We start from the raw sequence: 13364 nt of genomic DNA on the forward strand, positions 1-13364 counted from the left end.
CTCCAGCGACTGAAGGACCTGAGGACGATGATCTGGAATGGAAGCGTGGAAGACTGAACCCATGAGCCCATTTCTGCAGGAACACAGCTCTACGTCTGGGGGCAGCCGGGGGCGCCTGCCATGCCTGCTAAGTTACCTGGGGATGTGCGACTTGCCGGGGAAGAGTAGACGGAGATCAGAAATAGTCTTGTCTCCTGATCCGACTGGCATGCTACTGACTTTTCAGAAATTATTCTCGGTTTTTGTCTGAAGGCGGGCACTGATACCTTTTTAAAAATTGATACCTTTGAGACAAAGTATGGAAGATGCAAGAGAAGTCACCCACTTCAGTTCCCTTTCCTTTTGGGTGGTGACATCTACAGCCTCAGTGCTTTCGTGGACCCAGATAACCAGTTTGGTAGTTTGGGGCTGGAGAAAGAACCAAATATATCTAACGGGCTTTTTCCACTGGAGTGAAAGGAGAGGATTTTATTTAACCTGCATTTTAATGTACAGCCAGCTTCTCCTGAGACCTCTGGGAGTCCTCAAATCTGTAAACACAGAAGCTTCAGACTTCACCACTGGGTAGCCTGTTTCCACCCCGCCTGGTACTCACGCCCTTCATGAATTTCTCTGTCCGGGAGTCTGGGCCGGGCCTGTGACCCGGCTCATTCTGTCGGTAATACAAGTCACAGGCCCAGCCTTGAGAAGGCCTGGAAGCTTCTGCCTTTACAGTCTTGGGGACCCTAAACCACAAGGTAAGAAGTCCTGTTCCCTTGCTGGAGAGACCACGCGGAGAGGCTGCTTGGAGAGGGAGAAGTCCTGAGACAACGCGGGAAGAGTGTAGCCAGCCCAGCAGCCCAGCTGAACCCAGCCCCCAGGTGACCTACTAGCAGACGGACTACCAGCGAGACTAGAAGAACTGCCCAGGGAGCTCATCCCAGACTCCAGCATCTTGAACCAACAGGTGGACTCTTGTTTCTTAAGCCAGTAAGCTTTAGGGCCGTTTCTTATGCAACAATAAACAAAATAACCCCAATGAGCAATCACCTCGAGTCAAGTGACAATGCTCACCTTGCCCGACCTCCACCAAATCACCAAGGTGCCTTTTAACCTGGCACTGGAGAGTCCCTCTCTCATTGCAAGGCTGCTTTTCACAAGGAAATAAATATCTTTATTATTGCACAATAGTTACTGCCTACCCAGTGATGAGTAGACCAAAAATTTTTAAAGGGGAAAAAAAAAAGAAAGCCTCGTTGGTCTGTCAGAGCTGGAGATCGGGGCTGGGTCTCCCTTGAAGTAGTGCGATCCTACGTATCAATTTCCTATGCTTGGGGCTCAAATTCATGCCTCAGCAAATTTACAAATGACTCCCTGTCACGGACCTTCAAGGTCACTCACTGAGAGAGGAAACTCCGAATATTAAAGCCCGAGTATCGGGCTCGGTGCTGATGGGACACACCCGAGAGGGATAGACATGGAGTCCACCAGCTCAGAGAGGCAGTGTAGTTAAATACCCAGGGCCAGATTCTGGAGCCAGATTGCCTGGGATCAAGCCCCAGATCTGGCACCTGTTATCCGTACAACCTTGGGCAAGTTACTTAATCTCTGTGTCTGAGCATCCTCATCTCTAAAGTGAGGATAATAATAGTCCCTACCTCCCAGGGTTACTGCGAAGATTCGATGAGTTAATGTACGTACAGGACATAGACCAGTAACCTCGCTATTCTAAGCCTGACCATAAGTGGTTCTATACTAAGAACTGAAAAAAAAATCTCACAGGGATTTTACATAATATGAATAGCTGTTTCTAGTAATTATACACAATTAAAGGATATCCAGAGACCGTATACCAGCCTTCTGAAACTATATCCCATAGAACTGGTTCGGATCCTAGCCCTGCCGTAAACTAGCTGTGTCACACCAGGCAGGTGATTTATAACATGAGGATAATGACAATGACCTTGCCTAAAGAGGCTAGACCGGATGGTCCCTCTAGGAGCCTTTTATATCTCTATACCTTGCCAAATCCCTGCGAGACAGGAAAGGCAGGTGGAATTACCACCATTTTTAAGATGGAGATCAGTATTTAGCTACATGACTTGTCCAGAGCCAAACCCCAGTCCCAGGGGCGTCTTTCACACCGGAGGGCTTTATGCCATGGCACAGACATTTCCCAATCTCCCTTGCAGGTAGCCGTGGCCATGTGACTGAGTTCTGGCCGGCAGAATGTGGGTGGAGAGGAGGCGTGCTACTTCCAGACAATCCTCCACGCTCTCTTTATCGCCTTCTGCTGGCTAGATGCAGAGGAACTCAGGAAGGACTCCGAGGCCCTGTGGGATAGTAGAATCACAAGAAGGCAGAAGACTAGGTTCCATATCATTACAAGCCAAAAGTTGATTGGACCTTATGTGGTAAGAAATAAATGCATTGTGTTAAACTCCTGAGATTTGGGGCTTGTAATAGTATTTGGCTTTGCTGACCAATACGGATGCTCAGTATCTCTAGCGGATTGCTGGTTCAGGTTGTGAACTTCAAGAGGAAGCAGCCCCCTTTTGTGTAAGAGCGAGGTATTGCTGACCTCTGCTTGCTACAGGCAGAGCAAAGTCGATGTCGTTTTTGTAAAATCTGAATCCCACTCTGGGTCTTCCCATCTACTCTTCTGCGTGGCTAGAGACTTCGCTCCTGTTGCACTGGGCCTTTAGACTACACTGAATCTGCAGTCCTTTTGCATCTTTTGTAGGGAACACAAAGATGGCGGGAACACTTTTAAAGATAAACTAGCAACTGGTTTTTAAGTCTCTACTAGATGACTAGAGGAATGAGGGATTTCTCAGACGTGCTTTCAGTTTCGCAGTCTGTTCCTTCCCCCAAATCAAGCTCTCTACCTTAATATTTGCCCAGTGATTACATTTATGATCTACAGAAAATAAAGGGAAACTTTTAAAAATCACAATTCACTTTGGAAGGGAGGGGAGAATTACCTGGTAGGTTCCATCTTGAATAGAGAACTGGTGATGGGATTTGTACCTTCCCTCCCAGATTCCCAGGCTCTTTAGTTTGTTTCTTTCACTGTAGACAATTAGGCATTTACATTTTTTCAGCAATACCCATATATTTTTCAAAAATAAAAAATACCATAGTTCAATCAATCAAGAACAGAGGGGGGCCTTTTTTTCCTTCAAGCTGGACTTTGCCACATTTGCTTCCAAAGAAAAGGTGAACATGGGGGAAGTGAAGGCTTTTGAAAATAAAGAATGGGAGAGGCCGAGCAGCTCCCAGAATCTCCAACCTCCAGGAGAAGACCAGGGCTCCCACCATCTACTGCAACAGTCCCTTCCTGGCTCCATTCCATGTGGCACCTTCTCCATCAGCTGGGGGCAGCCCCCTTGAGACAGAACGGGCACCTCCCAAACACCAAGAAGAGGTCCATCCCTCAGCTGTCCAAGGATTTCCTGCTGGAAAGGAAAGAGTGGCACCCCAGCTACTGGCTTCACAGAGGAAGCTGGTCTGTGATGTGCACCCTGGACCTTTTGGTCCCTCTGTATTCTGGGCCAGACTCCTTTGGGGGTGGGGGGAGGAGTGGCCTGCTGGCCCCTGAAGCACCGAGGAGAGAGCCCTGTATTTATGGCTGGGTGGGACTCTTAGGGAATGTGAAGCTGCAGATGCCAGTGGCTGTGGGTGGCGAAGGGGTCCCTGTCTGGGCTCCCATCCCCCAATCTTGCAGCCAGCCCAGTTGCTTTGGGCCTCACATAGGAATGGAGGAGCTACTGCCCGTCTCCCACAGACCAACAACACGGCATCCCTGCCCGGCCCTGAGAATGGATGCTGCACTGCTCCGGAGATGTGTGGGCCTGGTCTTCTGCTATCTGGGAGCCCAAGTTCGGCTCACCCTCCCACAGCCGGGAAGGGAGACCCCATTCTTGTGACAGTAGGGTCAAGCTAAGCTGCATCTCCAGCCGCAGGGCTATTTTTAGATGCTGTTATCTTTGCCTTGCTCACAAGCAGATGTGAAAAACAAACTGGTGACCAGGAGGCACAAAACTGCAAAATAAAAACCTCGTAGAACAAGAGCTCCCAAACTCACAGCAGAGCAGACCACACTCTGGCTACAGCGCTGTGCACCATCATGGCGGGGCCTGCTTAACCTTCCCTTAAGGGGGCACCAGTTGGGGCTTTGCTCCTTTACCGCCCACACATTCCTGGCCCTGCCCGCCCACAGCAAGTCCGGCTTCGGACCACCAGACCTGGCAGGGCTCTTCAGCCTGGCAGCCCCACTCGTGCCCACAGATGGTGACCCAGGTGGACAGGTGTGCCCAGGGAGCAGGCTCCACAGGGTTAACACTGCCACAAAAGGAAGAGCTCCAGCTCTCTTGCCTCTCTCTTCCAGCCCATCCTAACAGTCCATTTGCCTCACAGCATCACAGCCAGCTCCATGACGGTGAAACCCCTGCACAGGCAAAATGTCACCCAACACCAAGTGGCAGGGCAGGAAAACAGGATGGAGCACCAAGCCAGATCCGGACTTCTCCCTCAGCCCTTAGAGCTCCCAAAAGGCTCAGCTTCAGGGCGCACTCCCTCTCGCGGAGCCCTGGAGTCCCCATGCCCCCTGTAGGAAACCCACCACCAGCCCCTGCAGCCCCCTCCGCTCAGCTGGTAAGGGCCTGGGTAGCGGCGTGGAAAAGTGCCGCCCCGCCCCAGAACCCGGGATGAGGGGTGAGGTGGAGGCGGCAAACTTCAAAGCTGCAACTGCAATATGATTAAAATAAAAAGACCCCTGAAAGACGGAGCTGTTCCCCTCGCCCCTCAGAGCTATGCGTGGTCCACCTTGACCGCCTGCTCACCCTCACTGTGCTCTGCCAAGGGGACCTGACTCTCAGACCTGGGGGCAGCGACAGGCGGGGGCGGATTTCCTCTTAGGCTGGCGCGCGGTAGGGCTGCGGCTCTTGCTTCCTCCGTCCCCCAAGTTCACCCACCACCCAGAGCTGTGAAAAATTAGTTTAAAATGATGTCACCTGCCCATACCCCTTCCCCCTCCACACCCCCCCCCCAGGCCGGTCCTATCTCACACACACCCGAGTGGCCTGGGCTGCGAGTCGCGGAGCATCCCGGGGGGTTGCGGTGGGGCGCCGCGCCGAGGCTAGCTTCCCCGGGCGCCCGCTCGGGCTCGGGCTCGGCCCTGGGCAGCCCGCCCGCGCATCGTTCTCCGGGTGCAGAAATCCTACCGCCCGTGCGCCCTGGGCGCGCCGCCGGGCCCCGCGCCGGCTCCCCAGGAATGCGGCCGTCAGGTGAGGTAGGCATGCGTTCCGGCTCCGCAGCGAAGCAGCAGCTGGCTGGGGCGCTGGGCTCAGGATATGCCTCTTCTCCCTCTCCCCGCGAAGGAGAGGCCTCTCGGGGGGCTTGCCAGCGCCTTGTTGCGTTAGGACCGCATTCCCTCTTCCTTTTGCCTTTTATCTTAGTTTCGCCTTCAGATGCAAAAAGGGAGATCGCAGGAGTCCATGCCCAGCTCCAGCCTAACTCGGTCCACAGGCAGAGAGAGAATTATGAATGGATGCTGCCTTCTGATGAGGAAGTCGACTGGGGAGGTCTCTGCGCACGGCGCGCTCCATCAAAGCCGGGGCATTGGCCCCTCCACTGCTTCAGTGCTGCAGGCTGAGACACCTAATTGACCACTGGGAAATCAGGTGCCGGGAGACCTGGGCGGGACGTAGCCCCAGGGCCACGCTGAGATCGAGCGCCTTGCCGGTGGAGACAGCTTCGATTTACAGCCCAGTGAATGGAGGGGACTGCGGCAGCCAAACCTCCCGGGCAGCAGGCACGGCTGCACCAACGCTCTGCAGACAACCGCCCGGCTCCGCGGACATCTCCCGGCTCCGCTGGGCTAAAGGGAACCTGCTAAAAATAATCCGTCCCCTGCCGCCAGCCGCAGTGAGCCGCAGGACTCGGCCCCCAGCCCCAAACTCCGCGGTGCGCTGGAGCCGGCCACAAAGCGGGCCCTGAGCGCTTAGACAAGCCGGGGGTTGCGGAGGATCCTGGATCCGGATTTCTGGTACCTATGCGTTTGCTTCTCCGGTAGCGCGACGGCTGGTGCTGCGTGTTACCCATGCCCGGAGTGGCCGTGGGCTCGGCACATCACCAACAGGCTGGACCGACCGCGGCTGCTCAGCACCGCACCCCCGTGGCTCCCTTCTCACCTCCCTTGTCCCCAGCCTCTGACCAACAGCAGAAGAATCAGACACGCCGACGGTGCCAACTCCTCCAGCCCCGACAAGAGGGAAGACAGAGACTGGTGTGGAGCAGGTGCCCGTGTGTAACAGGACTAGAGCAGCCCCCAAATTGTCACATTGCGTCCCTTCCCCTTTTCATCTCTGGTGGCTGAAACCTTGCATCCTAGATACAACTCACTCTGCCCAGGCTTAAAAACACTGCAAAGACAATGCCTTCACGGTGATGAACTCCTCTCCAGGGAAGGGTGATTTACTGAGCCAGCCGTGGGGCTGAACCAGGGTTAAAACCTGTGGCAGTGTGTGCCTGTGCCTTAGGCGGGTAGGCTGTATATGTAACAACGGCATGCAGAAGACAAAAAGCCATTTAGGGCCACTGCGACACTCCTGGGATATACCCTAATATATAACAAGGAAAAACCAGTGAATGAAATTATCCCAAGATGCCCTGTGGGACACAGGTTTTGGTAATCTGTCTTGATGCCTTGGAAACCCATTTCAGGAAAACTGGACTATTCTCTATCAGGTCATCTCTTTGCAAATAGGGAGGTTTCTGCCTGGGGCAGATTTACATGAGTGGGTAGTACGGAGTCCACGAGGCCCGTGACTCCTCCATAATTCACAAATTGTGGTGAAACACTAACTTGCCAAGGTCATAAGAAATCACAGGGTTTGCATGTGCACTGGTAGAGCATTTCCTAATTGGCATTACCATGAATTATGATTGTGGTCACATGAAATATCACATCGAACCCAAGTTAGTCTGGGTTGGCTGCTCTCCTCTGACCCCACTCACACTAACCTCCTCGGAGGGTTGCCAGCCACCAGGAAGGATAGAAAATCTGGCTGGAGTCCCCCTGAGAGAGAGAGAGAGAGAGAGAGGCTAGCACAGGAAGGATGGGTGGGGGAAGTGCTGTGGCCACTCCCCCAGTGAGGGTGAGAAGTGAGACATGAATCCCAAACTTTAAGGGCAGGGTAGGCAAAGGAAAGGAGGCCACCAGAGAGAAAGAACGAGGTGAGTCAGAGAAACAGGAGACCAGGAGGGAGGGAGGGCTTTGTCTCAGAAACCAGGGGACAAAAAGGTTTCAAGAAGGCTGCATGATTGAGAATGCCAAATGTCCCCGAGAGGTCCACGGAAATGGTTCTGTCCGCCAAGGACTGACCTGGGCCCTTTAGACTTCAGGAAGGCCTGACGGAGTGGACACTGACGGGAAGGCCAGTCAGAGCTTCAGAAAAGAGAAGGGAAGGCTTTCCCTTAGATGTGCTCTGCAGAGGCTCAGTGGTGGGGCAGAGCGGTGTGCGGTGAGGTCTGGGGGTGGGGGTGGGTGTGGGTGTGTGTTAACAAGCTCCCAGACCTACTCCACTAGGGACACGGGCAGCCCTGCTGTGTGACGCAGACTACTCAGGCCTTGCAATGAGAACTGATGTTTAGGTGAGCAAAAGGGCCGCCTCCTACAGCCCTCCCTGGCAAGACGGCAGGGAGCTGGTGGCCAAGTCACGAACCCTAGATCTCAAGAGTTGAACTGTGCTGTTCCGGGTTTTCAGGGCTGCTCTGTCAAAGGAGAGCCTTGGCAGGACACCCGACAGCAATGGAAATGGCCATGTCTTCTCCTTCACATGGATCTTTACAAGACTGAGGCTGTTAGGAGCAGTGATGATGAAAATAAATGATAGAACTAGATTGCCTGATTTGAATAAAGTTTTCAAGGTTCCCATGGTGTAGAGGAAAAACCAAAACAAAACCCTGGGCTTTTGTCCCAGGAAGACCTGTGCTTAAATCCTAGCCCCTCCACCTCTTAGCGGTGTGGCCTTGGGAAAATAATTTGACTTCTCTGAACCTTGGTTTCCTCATTTGTAAAATGCAAATAGGAATACCTAATTTACAGGCTTATTAGGAAGAGTAAATGAAAGAATAGTTATAAAACACCATGACAGTGCCTGGCGTATAATAAAAGCCCGACAAAGGCAGTTCCTTCCTAACTGCTGGAGGTCTTCACGGCCATGCTCACACTATAGTTTTGCCGGACTCCCATTCCCCTGTACCACGGTTAGGGTACCCGATGCTTCCTATGGCTGATGGTTCAAACAGAAGCACTTACTGAACCTCTCTTAGATGCCAGGTACTGTGCTCAGTGCTGGCGGGGAGAGAGCAGCGTCTGGGCCCTGTTGGAGCAGACGTTCTAAGGGCAGAGTTTACAGCCCAGTCCAAGTGGGTATCCTACTTGTTTTTACAAGGATCCCGGGTCTCAAGAAGAAACAGTTGCACATGTGTCGTCCTTAGGACAGTGAAGACCTAGAGCAGGGATCGGCAAACCTGTTCTGTTGTAAAGGGCCAGGCAGTAATTAATTTAGGCTTTGTGGACCACGCGGGCTCTGCTGGAACCGGTTCACACTGCTGATGTGTGTAGCTCAAAAGCAGCCACAGGCCAGGCATAAACGAATGGATGTGGCTGTGTTCCAATAAAACTTTATCCACAATAACGGGCAGCGGGTGAGTTTGGGTCCGTGGGCCGTAGCTGGTCAGCCTATGATCTGTATTGTGCCTCCGGGCAGAAACACGCCCTTGACCTCGCACTGCCAGGAAATATGGAAGTCTCAGTAGGCCATTTTGCACAGAACTAAAGTTTATCCAACCACGAGGAGTTTCCTGAAGCCCCTTATTATTTTAAAGCATATTTTACACTTCCCTGGAAGACACGGACTAGTTAGCTGTTTGCCAGGCTGTCTTTCTCCTACAGCCAGCTTCCCCTGCAGTTAGCGTGGCCATAGAGCTGAGTGCCAGCCAACGGAATGGGGGCAAAGGGGTGTGTGCGTCCCAGCCTGGCCCGAAGAAACTCCTACCTGTTCCTACACACGCTCCTTTCCCTCCCCTGCGGGCTAGACACAGATGCTCTGTGTGGGGTGCTGGAAGCCCAAGACGGAGGAGCCTTGGTGCCCAAATGACCGAATGCTGGCCTGCGTTGGCCTAGAGTGTGAGAAATAAACCTCTGAAGTGTTGGGGATTTTATTACCAGAATTTAGCCTACCTCGAACAATTCACTTTCCTATCTTTGTAATCAGATGAGACGAAAACACAATTTAATGTTTCCTTGATATTTCACTCTCCACGGTCATGCCTCTCTCACCCTCCTTCTAGCTCCTTCCCCATGGTTTGAATACACAGTGAGCTGAAGAGAAGAGGCACCATGGCTGGGTAACATCTGTTCATTAAACGAGAGTTACTAATGGACTGAGCGAGAACGTAAGCAACGTTTTTCATAAAGTGCACAGGCTTGCTGACAATTATCTGCAACCTGGGGAAGCTCCCTTACTTTCAGGCTTAGTGCTGTGTTCCAGAGAGGGGAGGATGCTAAAAGCTCACCATCTCTGGAATCAGTGGGGCATTTCAGTATGATCTAACCTATACACTTTCCATTTTTCTACCAGTCATCTTGGGGGAATCCATAATAAAGGTTCTAGTTCTATCTCTTGACACTCATGGGCTATTCAGCTTTCGAAATACTGTCACTTTCTGATTTTTCTGCACACAGATTAAGCCCATTAAAGGCTCCAAATCTGTTTAAAACTCACCTTTTCTGTCTAATTATTCTGTGGACACTAATAGATATTAGTAGGAGCTTGAAGAATTGACTTGAAAAGCCTAAATAATTTTATTCCTGTTCCAGAGGCGGTATTCCCTTTATGACACGGGGAGATTTACCCAGAAAACCGAGCTGTGCTTTGGACCTGGTCTTCGGATTATTCTGGTAGGTGGGGATGTGGTCCTCTCCTGGAGCGAGGCCAGGCCCAAGAGAGGAGTTGGTGGGGCAGATCAATGAGACACTGTGGAGAAAGCCGACAGAGTCCAAATACCTTCACAGTCTGATTTTACTTTTTTCTTTTTCTTTCTTTTTTTTTTTTTTTAATCAAAGAACCAAGATGACCATGTTTAAATGATCCTCTTGGTCTGTTTCTTCATCTGTGAAACAAGGAGGGTAGAGATGATCTATCAGGTTTTCTCTAGGTCTGTCATTCTGGAAGTCTATTGTTCTGTGAAACCTGGAACCAAAGATACCTTCGGGAATGACTGCTGATCATCAGTACCTAGTTTTTCTTCCCATTTCTGTTGATCATCCAGGACTGATCACTCTACACATAGACTTCAGCATCTGCAAGGGCCATCATGTGTTCTGTGGTCTCTGCAGGCTGGGTAAACTTTTTGCCCCAGAATGACCTTGTTTATGACCTTGGAGATCCCAATTTCAGCTCTCTGTTCTATCATGCACACATTCTCCTCATGTTTCTGGGTTGGGGGGGCTTCCCTGCCTTATTCTTTTCAGCTCCAATCATGGAAACCCAGGTTTGCCACCAAAGTTCACTTCCCTGAAGCAAGCTGGACGTCTCCCTCATGGCGTCGGGTGTGGTGACCCTCCTCTCCCATCTCGCCCTAGCAGCACAATCCCTGCTGTTGCCCCACCACTGCTCACAGGAGACCCCACAACTTCCAGAAGAAATCAGGGCTATAAAATGGCTCACTCGCTCATAAGGAGCTATGTGTTTATTCATATATATTTTATATCATAACAAATGTAAATTAATTTCAGGGTGCAACCACCCAAGCTAGTATCTATGTGGCTGCCTGTATAAAATTTCTCTCTCAAAATTCTCCAAACCATCTGGCATAAACTACTGTATTGTGACCTGTTAAAATAAGTAACAGCTGTGATAATCCCTCTCGATTTATGGCAAGCTATAAAGCTTTGCATATACTGGCAATGCATATAAAATAATAAATAAAACCATTATCATTCTGTGCTGTCTTGGTGGGAATTATGATGATTTAGCCAAAATGGAGCCCCATGGAATGCATCAGAGGAGAAGCAGAGGTTTTGCCCAATCTGGCCCCCTCTACCCCCCAAAGAACAACTTCACTACTTAGAGCTCTGAGGTAAGTTTGAAAACCTTCTCCACTGTAAATGTGTCCTTTCTGAGAGAACATTATTCCCATCCATTGCTGCCCAACTTGTATTATTTCAACGCTTTCTTTTCTGGTGGTGAGTTTCCAAAATTCCACAATATATCCAGACTATAAAGAAAACATCTTTTTTGTTTTTTTTGCACAACTTGAAGATGTGAATAATTTGCAGCCCCCAAACTAAGAATCATCTTGGGATTGTTAACTGTAACCTTATGTTTTTCCAAACACTGCCAAGATCCCAGGTTGCAAAAGACTATATTTAAGTCATCTTTCAAAGATACGCTGTACGTGGAAAAAGAAAAGCCAGTATCTGGCAGGAAAAGCGATCGGGCAGCTTTGATTCTGTGTTGAAGAGAGTTACTATGGCCACTGCACATGAATTTCAAAAAATTAAGGAGACAGGGACAGAAACTAACATGACGTGGCTGTTTACTACGTGCCAGGCTTTACACCATCATCTCATCTAATCCTCGCAACAGCCGGTATTGTTTCTGTTTTATGGTTGAGGACATCGATGCGTAGAGAGGTTCAGTTACGTGCCCAAGGCCATCCTGTTAACAAGTTGGGGAGATGGGAGTTTGAACTCAGGTGTCTGTCTGATTTGGAGGTTCACGCTCTCTCTGCCTCATCACATTATCTTGTGGACAGCTGTTTGCAACCTTTTTCTGCATGACCACACGGTAGGTTGATAGATAGCATATACATGGCTTGCTCACTGTCCTGGCCAGTGACAATTACCTCCTCTTTGTTTCCCACTTACAAAGTCTACCTGAATGCAAGTGAGAATCAGCTTATTAGTGGAAGAACTCCAGATCTCTTTTAATTTATATATTTACAAAAGGTGCAAATAAGGAGGTGCGGTTCTTATGGTAGATTTCAAAAACAGCCACGGCACTTATTAGCTCTTCCCATCAAGAGGTGGAGTCTGTTTCTCTACCTGGAATCTGAGCAGGCCTTATGGCTTGGTTTGGCCCACTGAATGTGCTAGAAGTGACACTGTCCGTGTCCTGAGCCTGGGCCTCAAAAAGCCTTGCAACTTCTACATTTGCTGATCTTGGTGCCTACTCATGCTTACTGCCACTCTGCCAAGAAGCCTAGGCCAGCCTGTTGGGTGATGAGGTACGCACGGCCAGCTGCTCCCCTGACTGTGGCCCACAGCTTGCTATCTACCAGACATGTGAACAAGGCCACCCTAGGCCATCCAGCCCCAGATGAATGACAACAGACAAAAAGCAAGCCCTGCGGAGTTCAACTGAGCCAGCCCAAAGCAGCAGACTCTCCTATTTATTTTTAAGCCATTAAATATTGGGGTGATTTGTTACACAGACAAGGTTAACTAAGGAAGTTACTTAAAAGAAATTTCTAGCCACCTGTAAAAACAAATAGTACTGGTTGAGAATTGTTGGTTTGAACACAAATTCTATAAACTCAAGTGAATTTAAGTAAAAACAAAATAAGTCCTTTTTGATGGCTCCAAAGATTGCCATAGCTCGAAGTCGTGTTCACATCATCTCAGTTATGCCTCATGAAAGCGGCAGTTCAGGGAGGCTTCCTACAGACAGCCTTCAGTCCCAGAAGCCCACCTTCCCATCTCCAGTCCTGGACTTGTCGGGCTGATGTGGAGTCAATCATGTGGTTTTGGGAAAAGAATCACCAAGGTCAGTGGTCCAGAGCCACCCTCAAGAGACAATCAGTAGATGGAAGGCAGAGAAGGACAGATGATGTGCGCAAAGACTATAAATGCCAACGCATAACCCCAGAACCCCTCCAGGAGATGGAAGAGTAATGCTGTGGCAGAAGAAGAACTACCATGATGTTAGCACGTGGCATCAGTTACATGATAGTCAACAACAGCGGCCATGCTGTCCAAAGAAGATAGGGCGTCCACAAGCTACAGCTGGGACGGGGAAAGAGATGTCCACCCTTCTCTTCCTGCACACTTGGGGAAACTTAGAGATGGATGGAAACCCTCAAAAGGAAGAAAGGAATAATTACAAACTAAATTAGGGCCAAATTGAACTATCTGAGAAAGAAAGAAATAATGGTCCTCAACCTTGGCTGTACGTTGCAGTTTCAACAGAATGAAATCAACTCCTGCACTCTCCTTAATCACCACATTAATTACTAACTTTATTTAATAGGAAAAAAATGTTCAGCATTTGGAATTCTCACCAGTTTCATTTCTTCATAATAATCATCTTGTT

The 13364-nt window shown here is 50.0% G+C and overlaps 1 protein-coding gene across 3 annotated transcripts in view; it reads right to left on the minus strand.

The window, feature by feature from the left end:
• Nucleotides 1-13364, minus strand: part of LOC111157134 (NHS actin remodeling regulator) — a 331564-nt gene that overhangs the window by 76405 nt on the left and 241795 nt on the right. The window contains exon 1 of one of the 3 annotated variants that reach the window (XM_022518381.1): nt 5055-5280. The exons of the other annotated variants lie outside the window; for them this stretch is intronic. Within the exon in view, the coding sequence (XP_022374089.1) occupies nt 5055-5280 (226 nt within the window). Of the gene's footprint in view, nt 1-5054; nt 5281-13364 lie in introns of those variants that run through there. 3 annotated transcript variants of the gene reach the window in all.

The sequence above is a fragment of the Enhydra lutris genome, unplaced genomic scaffold (assembly GCF_002288905.1).
Source record: "Enhydra lutris kenyoni isolate GAN:26980312 unplaced genomic scaffold, ASM228890v2 scaffoldscaffold52, whole genome shotgun sequence".
In the NCBI taxonomy this organism is placed as follows: Eukaryota; Metazoa; Chordata; class Mammalia; order Carnivora; family Mustelidae; genus Enhydra; species Enhydra lutris.